We start from the raw sequence: 24314 nt of genomic DNA, 5'->3' as shown, positions 1-24314 counted from the left end.
TCAAATCGGACGCTTCGTTCTCTTAAAAAACTGAGTTACCGTTTTCGGCACTTTTTGCCCGTATCTTCGGAACGGCTAGACCTGCCTTCGCCAAAAACTAATCAGCACGTCTCCTTATCAATACGAATCGAATGTTTTTTGAATTATTCAAATCGGTTGATCCGTGTTCCCGAATCGTCGACGACGAAAAAATTGTATCCGCACATACATACACACACGCACATACATACATACATACATACATACATACAATACATACATACACACACACACACAACACACACACACACACATACATCCATTTTTTCTAAGGTATGCCAAAATGTTCAGAAACCTTTGAAACGTAAAGATATATAAAAATTTTCATTTTCGATTTTTTTGCGATTACTATAACTTGCCCTACGGGAAGTTAATAATGGCACTTTCTCTATGTGTGTGTTTGAAATATTTTGAGATGAATGGTCCCTTAATGGATCTCGCTGTTCATAGCATGATTATTGAATTTTCCCTCCGTTTTCCCCCACTTTGAGCGTACACTTAGCCAAAAGGGATCGTGCCCTACCTTAGAACCTTAGAATGCGTGTGCGAAATAAAGAATTTATGGTGGATTTGTAACATCATTATATACTAACGTAATGTTTGTATACATATTTAAAAACTTATCTAGTAAATAAATCTTACAAAGATTTGTAGATGGATGTAAATAGATTAAGAATTTTGCTTAAAATTAAATAAAATTGGTGTTTTGCTTTGAGGCAAGTTATATGAATACTCCGATGTAAATAATCGATTTAATCAATAAAAAATAAATTAATTTATGAGTGATTAAAAGTATTCCTAATAGATTTATTACACATAATTGAAAACGAACGAACACGTTAACCCGGAGTATTTTCTAAAAGCAAATTTTCACAAATCAATAATTTTTATAATTGAACCAGTTTTTGTAGAACTTTAATGGTTTAGTATGTTCATTAAGACTAAGTACTCTATCGATATACCAAGTAAATTGTCTAATTTCTCAAACTTCGATGAATTTTTAAAATTAAACTACTTGTCGTGAGACCGTAATATTTATGTATTATCGCCAAAAAAAGTTCCATTAAAATTGTCTTAAATTTTTTTTTCAACAGTTAATTATTACAAGGATACGAAGGAGAAGTTTGTTTTCATAAAAAAGCGGATTTGCTAGTTCTATGTTTTTTCGACGTTTCAAGCCATTCTGAATCGAATGAGACCAAATTTGGAAAAAGTATGTGTGTGCGTGTATGTGAACGGATTTTTTTGCCGTAAATCGACGTGTTCTGAAAAACGACTGGACCGATTTCAAACATTTAAAAGCCATTCGAAATTCGTTTCTGAATTTTCTGAAGTTTCGTCGAGAGACGAGGACTATCGTTTGTCAGTTTTGTGTGACGATCGGCCAAGCCGTTTCTTTATCAATAGCAGAAAAGTGAAAAATTTGACGTCCACGTTTTAGCCTGCAATTCTGAATCGATTTTGAAAATCCAAAGACCGTTCGAAAGATATTGGTTGGGAATCATGCTGATTAGTTTTTGGTAGAGATCGGCCGGGCCTTTTTCTTGTAATTAACTATTGAAAAAAAAAATAGGTCGATTTTTATGGAACTTTTTTGGCGATATATATCATGGTCTTATAGAACTTACAGAAATATCACGGTCCTACAAGTAGTTTATTTTAAAAATTCATCAAAGTTTGAGAAAACGAGTAGTTTTTTTTGACGTTTGTTAAAATTAAAATTAGACGATTTACTTGGTATAACGAAAGAGTACTTGGTCTTAAGGGGCACAACTAGTGTAACCGCCTAAAGAAAAGGTGGTTTTTGGAAATTTATATTAAAAAATCTACTTTATCAATCATTTTAAAATTTTAGGAATATATTTATACATGTTTTAAGAATACATAGTAAAATTTTTAAAGAAAAAAAAAATATTTTTTTAGTTTAGCGCGACAAAAAAAAGGCCCTTCACTGCTGCAGTGATTCCGGCCTTCTACGTGGATGAAATTTAAAAAAAAAAATCTCGTTAAAGTAGATAATATTGTCTGTAAAATGAACTACGATAAAGAAAAAAAAATCAAAAACTGACAAAATAACGGCGTTTTTGAAAAAAAAGTCGAATTTTACCCAAAATTTTGGTCGTTTTTGGACTGCCAAAATTCGATTTTTGATCTGATCAATAAACCGATAGATCATTTTACGGAGAACTATATATAGAACAGGTAAAAAAAATTGATAGTGATCGGATCATTTGTTTTTGAGTAATCGCTGCAGCAAATTCGGAAAATGCTGTTTCGAGAAAAACGCTTTTAAATATTAAATAATCTTTAGACTATATACTGTATATATACTCTTTAAATGGCTGTAACTCGAAAACTGTTTAAGATATCGATTTAAAATTTTGGTATGTTATTTTTAAAGGTATAACCTATCGAAATATGAAAAAATTTAAAATTCGATTTTTTGAAAATTTTACACTAGTTGTGCTCCTTAATGAACATACTAAACCATTAAAGTCTGGAAACTGGTTCAATTATAAAAATAGTTGATTTGTGAAAATTTGCTTTTAGAAAATACTCCAAGTTAACGCGTTCGTTCGTTTTCAAATATGTGTAATAAATCCACTCAGAATACTTTTAATCACTAATAAATTAATTTATTTTTTATTGATCAGGTCGATTATTTATACATATTGCGAAGTTCATGTAATTTGCCTCGAGGCAAAATACCAATACCCACTAGTTATTTTAATGATAGCCAAACTTTATTTCCGATATAAATAGTTAAAAAATTTATCTAAATAGCTTAATTTGAATTTTTATTAAAATTGATTGTAATTATTTTTGCATAAATTTTAATATATTTTAACAAATCTAATAAATGGCTCAACGAATATCAAACTAAATATAATATTAACAATTTATTATTATACTTAGCAAACGTGTATAGATTATCCTTATCTTTGGTCTAAGTAGTAGATGCTCCTTCACAATACACTTTACGTACCACCCCTGAGTTTTTATGGATTGCACTCATGATATACACAAGCCTGCAAATGATGTATGGTTTCTGAACTCAACGTTCATTAGGGTCGATCTTACTACTGATGTATTATACATAGGCATGAAGTTGCTCTGTGTATTTTGGCATATAAAGAAAAATGAGTTCTTTTTCATAGTGGACGTAGAAAAACTAATATTTCAGGCGTTTGCTGTTTTTTGTAGGTGCACTTCTCAATATATTTTATGGTATTATATGAAATATAAATTTGTTTTGTATAATAAAAATTATATACTAGTGGGGCTCATGGCATCGTGCCTTAAGGCAAATTGCTGAAACTTCCCGTACCAAAAATTTTTTTTTGAAAAAGTTTTACTTTGAAAAAATTAGATTTTTGAGAAACTATAAATTTTTGACAAATATTTACTTTTTTGAAAAAAAAATACTTTAAAAAATGTTTTCTTTAGTTTGAAATATTTTGGGAATCTTGAACTTTTTTTCAAAGCAATCGTACTGCTTTAACTGCATTGAGACAAAATATCGAAGCGCGTAAGCGCCGCGTTATCGTCTAACAAATCAACATTGGTACGGAACCGATAGGAATGTAAACAAAGTTGATACTTATTGTTAAAATCTGATTATACAAAATTGTTACTTATTGTTAAATTTGATATACATATGTCTAATGATCATTTTTGACCGCCAAATGGCATTTTTTTTTACTTTCTTCACTAGATCTCCGAAAGCGCTAGACCTGCCTTCATAAAAATTTGATCAATTCTTCATCTTGTCAATACAAGTAAAATGTTTGTTGAATTATTAAGGTTTGACGCTCCGTTCTCTTAAAAACTGAGTTACCGTTTTTGGCACTTTTTGCCCCGATTCTTCGGAACGGCTAGACCTGCATATGCCAAAAGCTAATCAGCACGTCTCCTTATCAACAGCAATCGAATGGTTTTTGAATAATTGAAATCGATTGAACCGTGTTCCCGAAATCGTTTACGAAAATTTGTATCCTCACACACACGCACATATACACACATACACACCTCTATAAAAACACACACACACATACATCAATTTTTTCTATGGTATGCCAAAATGTTCAGAAACCTCTGTAACGTAAAGATATATAAAAATTTTCATTTTCGATTTTTTGCGATTTCTATAACTTACCCTACGGGAAGTTAATTAAATATTATATGAAATTTTAATTTTTTTTAATGCGAATCAAATATGCGCAATTAATCATACGCATCGGTTTTATATCCACGGGGCTATTTGTAATGAAAATTTGTATGCTTTGATTTTAAAGGTATATGAAATAAATTTTACCTAGACCTTCACTAAACCTGCGAACTATACGGATTATTATAAGGAAACTAATTCTAACCTTATGTCACGTTTTAATAAAACTAAATTATATATAGTTTAATATTATATTATTAAACTTACTTAAATTAAATTTTACCAAACCTTTAAAACATTGAAAAAAATCATATTGTGTAAAACATTAAAAATTCTAAAATTTTGGAAACAATTCCGTATTTTCGAAATATTAAAAATAACCACTAGTTTCTTTTAACAAATTAACTCTACTATATTGGCATTTTAATATATATAAGTTCAGAGGAAGAACAAATTCATTCTGCTTATAGTACGATTTTTACAAATTGTTAACAACCTTAAATTTTCGGATTGTTCTATAAATACATAATCTGATTTATCGTTTCATTAGTTCTGTTTTAATTTGAATATAATGCTATAATAAAAATTAAAAGCGTCAAATTTTTTATGGCCACATATCTTGTCAGTAATTGAAGAACACCTACAAAATATGCCTGTTCTTTTTCTTTAACTAATTTTAAATTTTGTTTATGGCGTATCACCTTGCGGGAGTATAACTCTAAACTAAAGCATGGCCAATTTTTTCAAACAATTAAATGCAAATGCCATAGCATATATTGGGCAAGTCGCTGGAACTACAAGCACCGTACTTAAATATTTGACGAATAAATTTAATTAATAATCAATAAAAATCGATCAATGAATAATAGTTTAAAAGATTTTTAAAAAGATAAATAGCGTACATTTTATCATCCGTATTTTATAGATTTTATATAAGATCTGGCTGAATGGATTTCCAATGGCTTAACGCGGGAGATACGTTCCATCAAAGTGCAGCGTAATGCAAAACTGCGCTAAAGGAGGCTATATTTACATAGAAATATTGAGGTTAGGGAAAGATGACTAAGAAATTGGTTATGTATTAAATTTAAAAAGTATGTTTCTTAATAAGTAAATCATACTTAGTTAGCCTAGCGTTCCGTATTTTTACTGTTCAGCCTTTTTGTGGCAACGGCATCTAATGTTGTTTGCTTTTTTCTTTCGCGTTTTTCTATTAAAAGTTCATTTTAAACGGATGGAACAGTGATTCCCAAGCTTTTTTGGGCCCCACCCCACCTTGAGGTTTCTAAAAACATTATGTCCCCCATACAATTTTTTTTTGTCAGTTAATATACGCATAGAAAAGTTGCCTGGCCCTAGGATCCGGCGAATATTTTGCTTATATTTGGGCGACGATTTGTTTACAAACATTTATAAACTCAATAGCAAATTTGAAATTATTTATTTCAACTATATAAATGAATAGCTGTCATCACTTAATGTAATAGCGTTTACGGAGATAGATACAGAGGAAAACGTTAAAAAAATGATACTTAGCGGTCATTAGTATATACACATCAAATTTTCAGATAATTTGTAGAGATTTTAATAATGAGTAGTAATTTGTTGCATTTTTTTGAGTTTTGTACAAAAAAAATTATTTTGAAAGATTACTTATATGATTCAAACAAATCTCCCCGACATTTTCGATAATTTGGCTCAACATGATTGATTTGTTTGATTGCGAGATTTACTGGTTAGATTTTGCGAAAGGCAGGTCCAGCCGTTTCGGAGGTACGGAGCTCAAAAAATGCCAAAAAATGGTCATGTGGTTTTTGAGAAACGGGTCATCCGATTAGTCAATGAACAAGAAATTATTAGCTTTTGGGAAAGACAGGTCTAGCAGTTTCTAAAATTAAAAGAAAATTAAACTTTAGATCATTGAACAATATTAATTAAATATTCACCAATAGGTACCAGCAATTTGCCTTAAGGCACCACTAAATTATTGTATAAGGTCTAGTATCTCAGTTGCCTAATAATCAAAAACATAGATGACGGGTTTATCATAACTGTAATCGTATCATATAATGTTATAGGAAAATATAGTTTCTTTCTTCATCTCTATAGTGTGCTATATCACCAGATATAACATTATTACAAACGCTTCTGCGAATACGCATTTTTTTCAACGACCCTCGCAGTTTATGAACCAAACGCGTTAGTAATAAAAAATATTACTGCGTTGGGCTTGTTTTTTATCTAGTGTTTGCCAGTATAGTACACTTAAACGAAAGAAAATGATGAGCCGCTGACGAAACAAATGATACAAGACTAGTTGGTATTGGTATTTTGCCTTGAGGCAAGTTACATAAACTTCCAGATGTGTGTAAATAATCGACTTAATCAATAAAAAATTAAATTAATGTGTGAGTGTATAAGAGTATTCCGAGTAGATTCATTACACATAATTGAAAACGAATGAACACTCTATCTTTATACCAAGTAAATCGTCTAATTTTAATTTTAACAAACGTCATTTTTTTCTCAAACTTTGATGAATTTTTAAAATTAAACTACTTGTCATAAGGCCGTAATATTTCAATAAGTTCTATAAGACCAGGATATATATCGCCAAAAAACAGTTCCATAAAAATCGGCTTAATTTTTTTTTTCTCAACAGTTAATTACAAGAAAACGGCTCGATAGCAACTAAAACTAATCAGTATCATTCCCAAATGATATCTTTCGAACAGTTTTTCATTTTTGAAAATCGGTTCGGTAGTATGAGCTTAAATGTGGACAAAAAGTTTAACACTTTTTTCGTCGCTGCACAAAACTGAGAAAAAATAATCCACATCAAAATACATCGATTGGTTTTAAATTTTTGAAATCGGTTCAGGCGTTTTTGAGCAAACGTCGATGAAAGTTATAATTTTGACAAACGCCAAAAAAACGACACTTATTTTTGCAAACTTTGACGATTTTCTAAAATTAAACGACTTGTTGTTGGACCGTAATATTCTAGTATGATCTATAAACTATGGTATCTATCATAAAAAAAAAATATGAAAATCGTCGAACAAATTTTTTTAAACACCTTATTACAAGAAAACGGCCCGACCAATCTTTACCAAAAACTAATCAGGTCGATTCCCAACCAATATGATTCTAACAGTTTTTCAATTTTCAAAATCGATTCAGAATTGCGGGCTAAAACCTGGACGAAAAATTTTTCACTTTTCTGCGATTTACAAAGAAACGGCTCGACCTCATCGAGATACATTGAATTTCGATTTACGGAAAAAATCTGTTCACACACACACACATACTTTTTCCAAATTTGGTGTCATTCGATTCAGAATGGCTTGAAACGTCGAGAAAATATAAAATAAGCAATTCGGATTTCTTTATGAAAACATAAACTTCTCCTTCGGGAAGTTAAAAACTTAGAAATTTTGTCATAAGTATACTTCACGTGTTTCAATACTAAATCTATTTGGAAGAATCATGCCCAATTATTCTGTAATTTGTTGACTATTGTTAACCATACAAACTCAATTAAAATCAATGCTGAATTATATATATTTGTTGTAAAAATTAAATTGAATTTTGGTACTACATTTATTCTACGTATGTAAAATTCTTCACTCATATTTTCTTTATATTTTTCTCAAAGATACTTTTGATTGAATAGCCAGGAAACATCTATAGTTGAGCGTTTTCTTTAGGTCTTAGACATGCGTTTGACAAGGTTTAAAACACAGGCCTACTGTATAAAATAAAATAATGTTTGATGTAAAAATAAAAAGATGCACGTTATATTATCTGATAAAATCTTATTTACGGAATAGACAATTCTTTAGGGTCGCGGACACCGAGTCAAACGCCATTGAAATATGTTCAGGTATGCCGCAAGAAAGTGTTCTTGCTCCAATATTATTAATCACTGCGAATTTAATAATTTTGATCTTCAATAACCGAAGAACGATTTGTGTTTTGGCGGCTGAAAAGTCTCGAGGATAACTACTGAAAAACACATTTCTTTGAATTTCTTTTTCTTTTTTTCTTCTTTTTCTTATTCAGCATAGTTTTCTTTGAGGATAATGTACCGATTATAGTGAACTTCGAACATTTTGAAATCATTTTTGTAGTACCTAAGTAAGTATGGTTTGTACTTTGCCACAAAATTTGGTGAAAATCTCTTCATTCGGCAAAAAATTTTACAGCGAGCAGCATCCTTGTGAGATCTGAGAATAGGATTTGATCACTGGGAAACAAATCTAAAGAATATAATAAGTAGGGAAGCAATTCGTACCCCTCCAAGTCATGTTTTTGCCACTGTTTTCACGGATTTATAACTTTTGGTGCGTTGTCTTGATGAAGCAGCACTTTTTTCTTTTTCAAATAATGCCGCGTTCCCGATTTTGATGTTCAAATTATTGATTGGCAATAAATCTATGCAAAAGAACCTATTTAGCACCAAGATTTTTCCTAATATTCGCGAAATTGATAGCGGAATCATTATGGATATTAGTGTCAGCTATCTCAGACAATTTGCTTTTCGATTTTCCAAAACGTTTTGGTTCTGCATAGTCAGTGTCCGTGTTGTCTCAATTAAAATCAGCGAATCACTTATAAAGCGATAATTTGGCTGTGATAGTATTTTACCCATCAAAAAGCAATGACAAATCAACACACGAAATTGCTTTGAATCAGCGGTTTTGAAAAACTCACAACTAGCTTCTCTTGAACCTCTGTAACTTGCAATCTAATCGTCGGATTGTCATGAAAATTTGACAGGTTTCATTTAAAGGTTGGTACGTCCTAAAAATCATATGCATTTTTTGTTAGTAGAGCCACCTGTGTGTCAGCCTCGGGACTTTTTAGCGATGTAATAGATCAAATTTTCAAAATATACGATTTGCTTCTCAATAGGAAATCAGAACTTTCGGCCAACAATAATCTGCTAATAAAAGAAACTCTAATTAAGCCCGTGTGTATTGAGGCTTCAACTTTGGGACACTGCCAAAAATATCAAGTTGAACATCATTCAACACGCTCAATACAAAATCCTGAGACAAATCATTAACGCTCCATGTTATACATCAACATGCATCACACATCAAGTCACCAAGATGCTCACCAATAGTGAACAAACTGCATTTGCTGCTTCCAATTACAAAAACAGAATCGACGTTCATAGCTGGCCAATGAGTTAGTTAGTTAATCAGCAAAATTTACCCCGTAAACCAGTTTACCAGACTAAAACGCAAATTACCCAATGAGACCATGCGATTTTTTTGTATTTATTTGCCATTATATTAGTTTTCTTTTGTTTTTATACTCCTAGTATATTTTTCGCTCGGCCTATTCGAACTAGGAAAATTCGCAACACAGAATATAAAAAATATTTGTTTGAAAATGAAAAATTTAATTAACAAAAGCTCAGTAACAACTATTTTCAGTCAAATTTTAAAACAATATAAAAATCAATAAATATTTGAACATATTTAATGATATATAATAAATATTAGAACTGGATATATGTCTTCATTCAACAAGTTCTAAAACATCGTGCAATTTAAACAGTTTACAAATAATTTCTAAATATTGCGTAAAGACTTAGAAATTAGTGTAGACGTTACGTACCTACCGTCAACCAAAACAACGTTGCCGTAACTCCCGCTCGACATAACAAAAATAAAATTAACAAAAAATCACAAGATTGGACAACAATTCGTTTAAAAAAAAAACAAAAACGTGATAAAGCCTATGATACGTCGCGCTCAAATAAAACAACATCTGCTGATTACTGGCTAAACCAGACGCCAACAAAAAATTATTATGACGTATTAGCAAAAATCCTGACACACACTTCTGTCTAAGGCTTCCTATACTTATTAATTGAAAATTATCCAAGAAAAGCTCAATATTCGATTATTTAATGTGTTTTTTTTATTTTTTTTATTCAACAATATATTTACAACTGTCCTACATAGACATTAAGTAAATCTTTTGGCAATTATATATAAAAAATGACATTGATATTTAAATAGTGAAAAATACACAGCTGCATTTTTCTTTATAAGAAGTAATGTATATTAACGAGTAATTATAAGCTAATTAAATCATTAAATATTTTCCTTTTGAGTTTTCGTGTCGTTTTTGTGGATAGCAGTTTGTTGGCCAACTCGTTTGGATATTCTTCGAGTCTGTTTTTGTGATTAACAGCGAATCTTTTCATCATGTATCAGTCAGGTGGAAGTATATTCTGGGGCGCCTAGAGCGAACCTAAGAACTTTGCTCTGAAACCTTTGAACGATGTTAGCATTACTTTTATATGTGCTGCCCCAAAGTGCTATGCCATATGTCCAAAACGGCTTAAGTACAACCTTGTAAACCAGTAGTTTGTTGTGTACAGAAAGATGGGATCTCCCACCCATTAACCAATATAGTTCACTTAACTTTTTCTCAAGCTGTTGCTTTTTCTTTTTTATGTGAATTTTCCAATCCAGTTTGCGGTTTCGGTGCATGTAGGGACTTCTATTTTATTCACAGTTACAGGTGGACATGTATTGTGTTTGAGTGTAAAAGTGATGTGGGATGATTTTTGGCCATTGATCTCTAGCCTCCACAGTTTGTACCGTTTTTTATTGATGTTAAGTGACGTTGAAGTTGCTCTGAAGCAGTTGTGGAATTTTCATGCAGCAAATGAAGCTATGTCTGTCAGGTGAAGTGAGAATGTCAGCTGTAAAAATTAAAAACAAAATTGGGTCAAGAACACTGCCTTGGGAAACGCCTGATTTTATTATTTTAATAGGCGAGTTCATGCTGAGAATGTTTATGCAGAAACTTCGGTTTGATATGATTTTATCCATAGAAATAGGTCATTGGGTAAAGTATTTTTATATCTTATATAGAAGTCCTGTTTGCCAAACTTTATCAAATGCTTGTGTGGTGTCTAAGAATAAAGCTGAGCAATATTTCTTTTCTTGTAGAGTTTCGTTAATCTTATGCACTCATCTGTGGGTTTGTTCAATCGTTGAATGCATCTTTCTAAAACCGAACTGATGACAAGGAATTGTATTATTATTGTTCAATGTGACAAGAATTCTTTTAAGCAGCAATCTTTCGAGTATTTTGGAAAGGATGGGTAAAAGACTTATTGGTCTGTATGATGTTGTATAGGATGGATCCTTGCCAAGTTTTGGAATCAAGATAATCCTAGCTCTTTTCCAAGCTTGAGAAAAAATTTGAAGTCTACATATCGAATTTGGGGAGGAATTGTCAGAAACCTTATAGACTTTGGTGAAAGGTGTTTCAGCATTTGCATTAAGGTCTTGTCTTATCCTGGTGGTTTACCTGATTTTGAATTTGTTATTTTTTTTGACTTCTGATAGGGAGAAGCGGATTGACGGAACTTGTGGTACTGAAGGCATGTTACGAAACCCATGCTGAATAAATTCTTCTTCGTGAGAACTGCAATTTTGGGGCGGACATTGAAAAACTTCTTCAAAACAGTCGGCAAAGTAGTTGACCTTGTCCTCATCAACTCAGCCCAGGAGTTGTTGGCTTTTTTAATTGGTACCGTTTGAGCGACTAGTTTTTCAAAGCGAGTAGTTAGTATCTTTGGTAGAAGTTAAGTGTTTTAATTTTTCTTCAAAAACTTGGTTGTTAAAGTTCCGGAGCATGAATTTCAACTCTTTGCAGGCTCTGTTAAAATTAGATTTATCTACCGGTGATCGGGTGGTTTGCCAGATTTTCCTTTGTCTTCTTTCTATTGCGATTTGCCGTTTGATTGAAGTTGCGCAATTAATGTGTTGAATACCAAATTGTCTATAAAGTACAGTCAAAAAGATACAAAAAAGGGTCTAACTTGTTTTTTCTTACTGTGAGTCGATTTGCATGAAATTTTGGAATGAAGCTTATTTTCAAAAGTGTAAATCATTTGGGGGTTAATGAAAAATTAACATTGCAGGAATGGGTGATATTGTAAATTGTTTGAATATTGCATGTGTGAAATTGTAAAGTGTTTTTAACACATTTACCTTATAGTAAAACCGTTCAAACCTTTGAATAATTTACAACCTTTACACAACCCCTAAATTCAAAAATTCACAAAATATTTTGGTATGACATGAAAGGATAGAGTAAATGATATTTGAAATTCTTTATTTCAATTATAGAATTTGAGTTCCTTTTCAACCTTTAAAAATACAGCTCATTAATAAAAAAAATTATTATATTATATATTATAGTTTATTAATATGTAATTATTTTTCATATTAATTGCGTTTGTTTAATTTCAGATCCGATACTACGCTTCGCCAAAGTGTATTTCAAAGTTCATGAATGTTTCAAAATTCAAAACATTCATTGCAAGTTCGATTTGTTAATAGTGAGTGTAGTAAAGTGATAGTGAAGACTTTGTTGTTGCACATTTGTCGTTTTATGAGTGCTTTTGAGGTACGTTTCTACTAACCCAACTTAATTTAATGACGTTTGTGTGAATTCAGAGGAGACTAGACATTTATATAAAGTTTCGCATTTCCATAGGAAAATTTTCAATAATATTTTAACATGGAAGTTGACATCAGTGAGGATTTGAAACATTTGCATCTCTTGACTATTAAATTTACGATAGGAAATGATTCCTCAATTGCAAACGATTTATGTGATGTCATCAGAAACATAGATGAAGACACTCTACTTTTAGTCAAGCCTCATATCTTGATGGAAATTTGCAAATCTTTAAAGCTCGCAAACAACTCGGATCGGAAAATAGAATTAATTAAAGTAGCAAAAGTGTTATTGGATAAAACACCAGGAGGAGCTCTTCAACAGGGAGGTTTTTTTAATGTATTGTCAGGTGTAATTTCTTCAGATATAAAACTAACTTCCGAAGAACTTTTTGTTTCTGCTTTAGATTGCTTGTTAGTAATAACTACAAAATGTCCATTAGATATAAAGCAATGTATGTTTATTAAGATGAATGCCCCATTTTTGGGAAAATCAATTTATGCAGCTTCCCAATTGGCAAGAAAACATGCTTCTGCTGAAATAAAATATTTGGCTTTGAAATTCATTTCATCAATTTGCAATATTGATGATTGGGATCTAATTGCTACCGAAGCGCAACAAGAGTTTAGATCTAGAATAGCGGAAGTATTAATGTTTTTTTTGCCAGGCTTAGTATCAGCTTGTCAAGAAATAGCTTTGCAAAACATTAAAAAGCAGCATCGGGTAACAGTGATAGCATTGCAAATTTGGGGTCGTGCGATTGCTATAGTAATGGAAGATGAGAAAAAAACTGAAAATGAGGTGCTAACAGCAAATGATTTTCTAAAGCTTGTAAATCCCGTGCAAGTTCCTGGAGAAAAATCGGCAAAAGACTGGTCAAAAGCTGGAAAATCAGATCTCATAGAGTATCTTAATGAGTCAAAACGTTCAACAAAATGGATGCAAGAAGCTTCTTCTAAAATTGCTAAACTATTTCCGCATTTGACTCCGATAATTACTCATGAACACCCCGAGGTTAGGTTGATGCTTGTATCATGCTGCGAACTCATACTAAAATATGCTTGGAATAATTGTGGGATTTGCAACTCTGATTTATTGGTAATATTATTTAGTTTATCCAGAGATGAAAACCAGAAAATTGCGCAAGTCAGCGAATCAATTTTACAGAGCATCATAAAAGAAAGAGGTGCTAAAACTGTCGTGCGAGTTATTGAAGGTGTTTTACATAAACGGATCTCTGACATACCAAATCTAATCAATACGATTGACGAACGCGCCCTTATGTCCTCATTAGACTTTCTTATCGGAGTTTCAAGTTGTTTAGGTAAATTAGCTGACGAAATTTTTACTCTTCAAACGCAAGAGCGTTTATTAGATGTGCTGACAGTTGTTATTCAAATAGACATAGCTGCCGTTTCTTTAGATGAAAGTACGTCAGAATTAGTGCTTTTGTCAGACAACGTAAATCATTTATCTATTAAAAAGTTGCCCCCATTTTGCCACATCTGTGATAATGATAAAGAAATCCTTGAAAAAATTGAACTATTATGTTCTTATTTAGGTTCTTGCAGCGGGACATATTTAATTGACATTTTATTTACTCGCATCGAGCACATGGTTAATACTTTAGAATCAATAATTTTATCAAAATTTATTCTAAAAAAATCGGGTAGACAGTTTTTAGAAATTTGCAATAGCATGCTCAATTATTGGCAATATTATAACATATGGTATTTACCAACCGATATTAAAGTTGATAAATCACATGGGCTTGACTACAACAGCTGGTATTACTCAGATCGTACCCAGGGTTATATGAAGGAAGCTTGGAAATCCGGTATACCGACATGTCCATCACAAATGACGATGAAAACAAAGATCAACTTTTTTCTGAGTTCTGTAAAAATTTACATGAAGTAAAATATAATACATTGCTTATAGCTTTGCAGTGTGAAGCCGTGGGATCTATGGCCATTGTAATGGGAGAGGACTTCAGACATTTTTTTTTGAAATATCTGTATCTAATTATTGAAAGATGCGGCCATCGCAGACAATGTATTCGAAATTCCGCTTTTTCCGCTGCTAAAGATTTGCAAACATTTTCGAAAGTTGGTAGTTTTTCTGAGCTTATAGAGGTTAATGCAGATTACTTAATAAATAGCATATCTGTTAAACTCAATCACATAATACATTATAATGCTCCTAATACTGGAGTTCTAGATGCTTTGGTGATAGTGATAGAAAATTGCAAGAATCCGAAGCATTTGAGGTCCTTTGCCGATGTTTTAACAAAGTTGGAGGAGTTGGATTTTAAGCAAAAAGATGTTATCATTAGTTTACTGAAGGTGTACAAGGCATTTGTAAAACAATTAGCTCTTGTCCATAGCACTTATTCTGTGGCATCTAAAAAAGTAGAGCCATGCAGTACTAGTAATCTATTGCATTCTATTAAAGAGCTGCAACAGGCTATTCAAACAGAACAAGATGAAAATATGATAGATGTTGAAAATTTTAATGAATCTGAAGCTTATGAACTTACTTCAGATGCATGTATGGAAGAAGATGTTGAAAAAAAATTACCACCAGATCACGTTACTTTGGTATCCGCAATTTTAAAACGAAGCATTCCATTTGTATCATCAGAAAATAATTATCATAGATTATTATCATTAGATATAGTTCATGCCGCATTGCCGCTTTTGTCAGAGCACGAAGACACCTTATTACCAGCCCTTCACGAAATTTGGAACCCAGTAGCATCGCGAATGAGAGGAAGGACTGATGCCGAATTAAGCGTTTTAAGAAAGTCGTTTTCTGTAGCATGTGCGCTAGCCTCCTTTGGGAAAGATTTCTTGAGGCAACGAGCAATCGGCAGTGTTTTGGCTAACGCATTGAATTTTCTGTTATCAAATGCTCAGGAAACTAAATCAAAAGCAGAATGTTCTGAAGCATATAGGCATACTCAAGTATTCAAATTGCAACTTGAGATACTTTCAGGTTTGGGAGAACTATGTTATAACCTCCAGTTTGGAGAAAAGACCAGGTTCGAAGTTATGGCGGCTATATATAGATATCTTCATGAGAACGCGATTTCGGAGTTACGAGAAGCTGCCAAAAATGCATTTATCAGGATGGCAAAAGATAATCCTGCTGATGTAGCACATTTTTTGGCTACAATTTGGCCTTTGCAAACTTTGTCTTGTGATTTGGAAAGTTTTCATTTGCAAAACTTTAGTACCAGTGTATTAGAAATAGAAAGAACAATTTACGAAAGCTGGTGAACTTTATATTCAGTCTCCTTGGGATTCACATAGCGCAACGTAGGTTAATTTTTAATATTAAATTATAAATACAAATATTTAATACTCACTTTTTTTTGTTTCTAGGTTTCCGGAATTATTATACCGAGGCAACTACATAAATTCCAGATAATATAACATTTAATGATATACGTCTTGAATAAATATTCTCGATGCTTTAAAAAATTCTTTTCTTAAAATATTTTTATATCTACGAGTATTTTGTGGTAAATCTTACTGTATTTAATCAAATTAGGACTACTCAAATTACTCATGCTAAGTACTAGTACTTTTAATAGTTTTTTTAATACTCAAAAAATTAAGTTATCTTTTATAAAATATTGCTAGAGTTTATTTATTATATAATACAATATCTAGTTTAAATGTAAGATGTTTGTATATTATTATGTGCTTAGACTTGTCTTGAACAATGACGTAATAATATTTATATATAATTAATCATGAATGATATCACAATGAAATATAACTCATGAAAATAAACATAACAATGACATAAAATTATTGTTATCAACCTTGCAAGGCTGTTGATAATTTATAGCTATTAATTCCATAGGAATTTAAAAATGACTCAATAATTTTTAAACAAACTAATATTATAAATAAAGGAAAATAAAACTCGAATTATGATTGATTGAATTAATTTATTGACGTTGATCAATGCGGTGAAAATTTGTGTTTAAATTAAGCGCTGAAGCTTATGTGCACAAGATATTCATGAAAATGGATGAAAATTCGAGGCACAGTAGATCAGGACCTGAAAGTCCACAATCACCATTGCTCAGAGCAGGCTTAGAGCAAAATTCACCTGAAGCTTGGCAGGAGCGATGTATGGAACTTCAGATTGAACTTCATAGGACCAGAAGTCAAGCCACAAGGGTTCGAGATATGCTCCGTGATAAGGTAAGTTTTTTTATATTCAATATTTATTATCATTTACAGTAATTATTAATTTTTTTTATAATTGGCATGATATTATTAATAAATAATTAAATAACATGAAGCAATAAACCTTCTTAAAATTGTCTCTATTAAATATTTAACCCTCCGAAAGAGAAGGTTATCTCGTGAACCAAATTTCAACCTATCTAAACACAAACCAAGAGATTTTTATTTTTTATTTTTGAAGTAAAATTTCTTTAGGCGCGACATGGGTGTAAATCCGTACAAATGCAACGGAAATGAGTTACGGCAAGGTCAAGTGCCAATGATTCGTCATTCGCTTTTGACGATATCTCTATACGGGTTCGATTGTGATTGGTCGTATTTATGCGAGGCTTCTTGGTATGCGTGACTTTATACGTGCGTCGTATTTGTGCGAGTCTTCTTTGTATGCGTGACTTTATACGTGCGTACGTCACCGAAATCGCGAAGCATATTGTTCATTTATCGGTGTTTAATTTTCATTTACCAAGTCATTACCTTTTAAGGTTAAATATTAGTACAAATCTTAAGTTAATAAAAAATGTCTGGATCGGAAGAATATTTATCCCGTCCCCCATAAATAATTATAGTGCGAATAATAAAGCAAATGAAAAATCTGTGCCGTTTAAGACACGTAAGTTTATTGAAGTACTTTTCATTATTCGTGGTTACTATATATTTTTGAGGTTATTAAAATGAAAATTATGTTTATACACAAGACAGATACTACAACTGTTCAAAGAATGAAACTGTATCGCCAGCGAAAAACTATACTAGTGAGGTGTATGGCATCGTGCCTCAAGGCAAATTGCTGGAACTTCCCGTAGTGTAACGAAATGTTCGAGGAATATTACATGTTTTCAAATAAAATATTTTAAATATTGAAACACTGTCTAATATTTATAAGAATTATATAAACTGAATTGCAAAGTTGAAATTATTTTATTTAGTATATTAGAACTTTAGTCAGAGTTAAAAATAAAATCTGAACGTTGCATATCGAAAATAATTCAAACACATTTGCTAAAAAACTAGATGGTTTTGAAACTGATGAACCTATTTGGTTCTAAAAAATGTCAAATTTTTATTGCCATACATTATTTACTTAAATTTGAAATGTTAAAGCAGAGATAGAGGTTTGGAATATATAATCGAATTGTAATATTTGCAATTGTTATAATGCAATGTAATGCAAGGAAGATGATTGATATGATTATATTTTTAACTTCCCGTAGGGTAAGTTATTGTAATGGGCCGAAAATCGGAATTGAAAATTTTTACATTTCTCGACGTTTTGAAGGTTTCTGAACGTTTTGGCATACCTCAGAAAAATGGATGTGTGTGGTGTGTGTGTGTGAGTGTGTGTATGTATGTATGGATACAAATTTTCGCCCACGTTTTCGGGCGTACGGATTATTACCGATTTGAATGGTTCAAAAAACATTCGATTCCTATTGATAGGGAAAAGAGCTGATTAGTTTTTGGCAAAGGCAGGTCCAGCCGTTTCGGAGATACGGAGCAAAGAGTGCAGAAAATAGAAATCGAATTTTTGAGAGAACGGAGAATCCAATTTGAATGATCTAAAAACATTCAATTAGTAATGATTGGGAGAAGTGTTTATTAGTTTTTGGCAAAGGCAGGCTCAGCCATTTGAAGATACGGAGCTAAATATGTAAAAATGGCAATTTTGAGAGAACTAAGCGTCCGATTTAAATGATTCAAAGAACGTTCTGCTTGTCTTAACAAAATAATTGATTTTGGAAAAAAAAAATTGTTCAATTTTTTTTTTTTTTTTAGTTTTTGTATATCGAAAATATTCAGATTTTATTTTTAATTCTGACTATAGTACTAATATACTTTACAAATAATTTCAACTCTGCAATTCAGTTTATATAATTTTATAGTATTACACAATGTTACAATATTTATAATAATCTATTTGAAAACATTCAGTATTTCACGAACATTTCGTTACGGTACGGGAAGTTCCAGCAATTTGCCTTAAGGCACAATGCCATAATTGCCTCAAGACAGAATTCCACTTACAGCTAGTTTATTTTTAAATTTTAAGCGCAATACATGACGGATAAATGTTTTTTGGCAATAACGTTATTTTGTGAATTTATTATAAACTGTTGGTATTTTGCATTGAGGCAAGTTACATGAGCTTCCCTATATGTGTAAATAATCGACTTAATCATTAAAAACTAAATTAGTTTATGAGTGCTTAAAAATATTGCGAGTGAATTTATTACACATAATTGAAAAGGAACGAACTCGTTAACTTCTAATATTTTCTAAAAGCAATTTATCACAAATAAACAATTTTTATAAATGAACCAGTTTCCGTAGGACTTTAATGGTTTAATATATGTTCATTAAGACCAAGTACTCTGTCGTTATACCAAGTTTATAATTAGCCTTATTGTTTAAAAAATTGTTTAATGTTTTATTTTTCTACAAGAATACTACAAAAACTTATTATTACTTATTTTCAGTAATGAAAACATAAAACAAGACTGCTCGAGCTGACAATGAATAATGTTCAATGCTTGTTTCAATTATTAAACATCGAATTTGTGTTTTTCATAATGTGCAATAAGTATAACCTAGCTTTGATTACGACAAATATTGATAACTTGACAAAAAATCGAATATTGTCCAGAAGAAGAATAGAATCCTATTTGGCTTCGAAATCTTACCGACACTATATTTGTCGAAATGTATAGGTTCTGATAATGCACTGAACGTTTATGTAAATCACATGCGAGAGTACTTCGGAAGGGCTCTATAAGTCACTCGTAAGCTCTTGAAAGTTAATATAGGTTCTCCAAGCTTTACTTGGAATATGCGAACGATTTGACTAAGACCTTGAAAAGAAATTCATGACTTTTGCCTATATCGTAGCGAACAAAAATAAAATTGCAAACGCTTTTAAATAATTGATATTGAATTACATTACTGTAATTTTAAAAGTAGATTAAACTTACTTTATTATTTATTAGGTCGATTGTTTACACATAATGCCTCTTTTACCAAGTTTGTTTTGTATTTCATTAGCTTTGCATACCTCAGAAAAAATGGATGTGTGTATGCATGTATGTGTGTGTCCTGTATGTCCGCATTTTTTCGTTCACGTTACGGCACGGGAATTCACCACTAGTATGATTTTTTTTGACGATAGACATCATGGTCTTCTAGATCATACTAAAATATTACGACCCGACGACAAGGGGTTTTACTTTGAAAATTTGTCAAAGTTTTAAAAAATTAGTCGCGTTTTTTTTTTGGCGTTTCGACGTTTTCTTCAAAACGCCTGAACGGATTTCAAATTTAAAAGCCATTTGATTTATATTGACGAGGAACATCGTTGTTCAGTTTTGTGCGACGATCGGTCGAGCAGTTTTTTTGTAATTGGCAGAAAACTGTAAATTTTTTCGTCCACTTTTCAGCTCACAATCCTGAATCTATTTTAAAAAATCAAAAGCTGTTCGAAAGATATTTGTTGGGAACTGATTAGTTTTAGGTAAAAATCTACCAGGCCGTTTCCTTGTAATAAACTGTTCAAAAAAAAATTGCCAATTTTTATGAAACTTTTTATGTTGATAGATATCATGGTCATGGTCGACATACTAACATTTTACGTTTCTATGGCAAGTAGTTCAATTTTGAGAAATCATCAAAATTTGAAAAAAATACTATAGTCAAAATTTATGTCGAAAGTTGCATTTGTGATGTGATGAGTCAATTTTCTTCAAGTCTATTATCAATTCATTAAAATTTAAAATAATAAGCTGCAAATTTAGGGCATACAAGCACGTCTGTGCAACATAATTAATATAATTACAGTTAATTTAATTTGAAATCGCAATGTTTAGATTTAATTGAAAGCGATAACTTTATTTTAAAAAAAACGGTTGAAAATTTTATCTAAATATTTAAATTTCAATTTCGATTGATTAAATTAATTCTTACACATTTCGGGAAGTTCATGCAACTTGCCTTATGGCTAAATGCCTCCTTGAACTAGTTTCAATTTTCTTAACAATGTAAATATTTTCCCGTGCAATTCTATACTCTATTTGTAGCTTTCGAATGATTTTGAAAGTATTTTGAAATCATTTTTGTAGAAAAAAAATAGTAAGTACATATAGTACATATAAAAAAAATAGTAAGTACATATAAAAGAAACTAGAAGAAATATAATAATAGAATTTAATGCAATTACTAAGAATCTGAATTTGAAAAATCATCAGTCAGCTAATACTCAGTGTAAATTATATTATGTTATACTGCATTTTTTATTTATTAATTTTAATACTTAAAGTAAACGTAATGGTCAATATTCTATAGTCAAGAATATCTTTTTCATAAAGCATATTATTTTTGAATTTTGAATATTTGATTAAAATCCATAAGCTTTTTATAATTGCTATTTTATTTGTGAATCATTTTATATTTACAAAAAATACATTACAATTTTTATTTTTTTCAATCAGTTCTTTACTGATTCGATTTCAAATCTTGAATTATTTTTGTATAAATGAGTCTTTCGGCATTTCTCGCCCAAAGAAAGTCTGTATGTGTAAATTTTGAGTCAGGAACTTTATAAATTTCTATCACATTTATAAGATCAGGTCATTCTTCATTCAGCGCTCGAAGCGAACACATCGATTATACAATACCTGAGTACAATCAACAAGCATAATAAACAGCATTTATTTAGTCACAGTTTAGTGTAGTGTTTGATCTAGTAAGTGACTTTACTTGTGAATTCAGTGCTTTTAATTAAATATAGTGCTCCCGTCAGGGAGTACTATAAATTATCACTCCACAATACCAATTGTGGAATCATTTAACATCATTCACGAAGACCAAAATAATTCTACTCAACTAGTTCTGAACCAGATGACTACAAAAGAAATAACGATGATGCAGTAAACAGATCAACATCGTCGGATCCAACTCCCATTCCATCAACAAGTAATTTGTCTTCAATAGCAACAATGGATCCAGAGTCCACTGCACGCGATGTGATTGATTACACGAATAAAACCCATGGCAAGAGGTAACTTCCGCTAAAAGACGTCGCCCGAACAACGCAGTAAGTAATGAAAGCGTTCCCATAAAATTAGCCAACAAATTCAGCGCTCTAGAAAACAAAGTTTCTAAACCATCAGACGAGGCAACAGATAATAAAAAATCTACTCCTCCGCCTTTATTTGTCTACGGGGTTCGAGATTACAATCTTATGATAGCGGATTAATTCAATTTAAAAAAACAAATACATCACTAAATACCTACCCAATAAAACTATTAAATTCAACATTTTTGAAATAGAAGACTACCGCAATTTTGTTAAATTTCTGCGTGAAAGAGACGTCGTTTTTCATACCTACCAGATAAAAGCGGAACGCTCATACAGGGTTGTACTCAAATATCTGCACTACGCCACAGATAAAAATGATATTAAAGCCGCAATTGAAAAAGAAGGTCATCCTGTCAGAAATATTACTAATATCATACATCCGAAAACTAAACAATTGCTGAACATGTTTTACATAGACTTAGAACCCAAAGAAAACAATTCGTCAATTTTTAAAATGAATAAAATGTTAAACCAAATAATTCATTTTGAGCCCCCATAAGATCATCTAATATTCCGCAGTGTGTAAGGTGCCAAATGTACGGCCATACCCAGCGTTATTGCAACCGCAGATTTATATGTGTAAAATGCGGCTCTGATCATGAGTCTAAAAAGTGTACAAAAGCAGCTGAAGCCCCGCCCCTTTGTTATCATTGCGGCGATAATCATACCGCAAACTACAAAGGGTGTTCTTACTACCTTCACCTTGTCGGTGCAGATAACGATCAAGCAACAATAGGCAGAAGTAACGGGACTTATTTACACACAAATGCAAACCGGTACAAATCCAACCTTCACAACAATAGAATTTCTCAGTACGCAAATCCTCAGCATATGTCTTATGCTCAGGTAATAAAATCGCAATCAAACCTATTTAACAACAATCAAAATCACATTAACAACAGTAATTCTCCATCGATGTCTGATTTCCTGACTGAATTTAGAAATATGTTTAGCCAGTTAATGGAACAAAACACCATGATTGTCAAAATGTTATCAACATTAATCAACATTAATAAAGCTAAATAATGGCTAATATTTTAAACTTAGGATTATGGAATGCTAACGGCTTGTATCAACACAAAGCCGAAGTAGAATTATTTTGAGACAAACAATATCGACATCTTTTTAATTAGTGAAACACACTTCACCAAGTATTCAAACTTTTATATACCAAATTACAAGACATACTTCACTAACCATCCCGATGGCACCGCACATGGTGGGACTGCCATTATTGTAAAATCTAATCTTCTTCATTACGAACTGGATAAATACGAATCTGAAATTTTGCAAGCCACATCAATTTCATTAAAAATGAATTCATTCAACTTATGTGTTTCTGCAGTCTATTGTCCGCCGAGGCACAATATAACCAGTTTCAATTTCAAGATTTTTTCTCTACACTAGGTAGTCATTTCATCGCCGGCGGAGACTACAACAGCAAACACGTCAATTGGGGCTCAAGATTAAATAATCCAAAGGAAAACAGCTATATGATACAATACATAAACTCAATTATAGTGTTCTTTCTTCAGGTTCCCCCACCTACTGGCGCGAGCGATCCTGCCAAAAAACCAGATCTATTGGACTTTTTTGTATCATCGGGTATAAGCTCAATTCACAAGGAAGTACGAGCAAGCTACGACTTATCATCTGACCATAGTCCAGTAATAGCCAGCATAAGCACTTCGGCAAGTATTTTTAAACCCTCCTCTAGGATCTGCAACCATAAAAACAAACTGGGACATCTACCGGAAGTTCGTAGAAGACAAAGTTAACCTCAAGTTAAACTTAAAAATTCGCTGATATCGAAAACACCATCGATTCCTTTAATACTCTTCTATACGATGCTGCAAAGTTTGCTACTCCTACTCTGTTACGACAGAAAACTCCTGCCAGACAACAACATATGAAATAAAAAGGCTCATAGCAGAAAAAAAGAAAAGCTAGGCGTAGGTGGCAACATAGTTCATTTGCATATGACAAAAAACATTTTCAATAATCTGAGCAACAAGTTTGAAAGCAAGGTTAAAGGAACTCAATCAAGTGAGATTTAATAACTATGTATCCAGTTTGAATCGTTTTGACAATTCTATCTGGAAACCCGTCAAAAATAAACTTAAACCTAACTTTCAAAATCCTCCAGTTCGCATGGATACCCAGACCTCTGCATGGGCAAGAAGTGACAAAGACAAAGCAGATATATTTGCGGAAT

The 24314-nt window shown here is 31.8% G+C and overlaps 2 protein-coding genes across 2 annotated transcripts in view; both read left to right on the top strand.

Annotated features, from left to right (window-relative positions):
* Positions 1-12750: 12750 nt before the first annotated feature.
* On the top strand, positions 12751-16121 carry LOC113383687. Its single transcript, XM_026621936.1, has 3 exons — positions 12751-14170; positions 14494-16029; positions 16096-16121. Exons 1-2 carry the CDS (start codon positions 12770-12772, stop codon positions 15988-15990), a joined length of 2898 nt encoding a protein of 965 aa, XP_026477721.1. The 5' UTR covers positions 12751-12769; the 3' UTR covers positions 15991-16029; positions 16096-16121.
* Positions 16122-16749: 628 nt separating this feature from the next.
* The window catches only part of LOC113383686 (TELO2-interacting protein 1 homolog), a 16988-nt gene continuing 9423 nt past the window's right edge, over positions 16750-24314 (top strand). The window contains exons 1-2 of the mRNA XM_026621935.1: positions 16750-16929; positions 23635-23794. Of these exons, the coding sequence (XP_026477720.1) occupies positions 16750-16929; positions 23635-23794 (340 nt within the window). The remainder of the gene's footprint in view (positions 16930-23634; positions 23795-24314) is intronic.

The sequence above is a fragment of the Ctenocephalides felis genome, unplaced genomic scaffold (assembly GCF_003426905.1).
Source record: "Ctenocephalides felis isolate EL2017-DRISC unplaced genomic scaffold, ASM342690v1 CF-g0.4_SCAFFOLD_03570, whole genome shotgun sequence".
NCBI classification, from domain to species: Eukaryota; Metazoa; Arthropoda; class Insecta; order Siphonaptera; family Pulicidae; genus Ctenocephalides; species Ctenocephalides felis.
The sequence above is the reverse complement of the archived record's forward strand: the minus strand, read 5'-3'. Positions and strand labels throughout refer to the sequence as shown.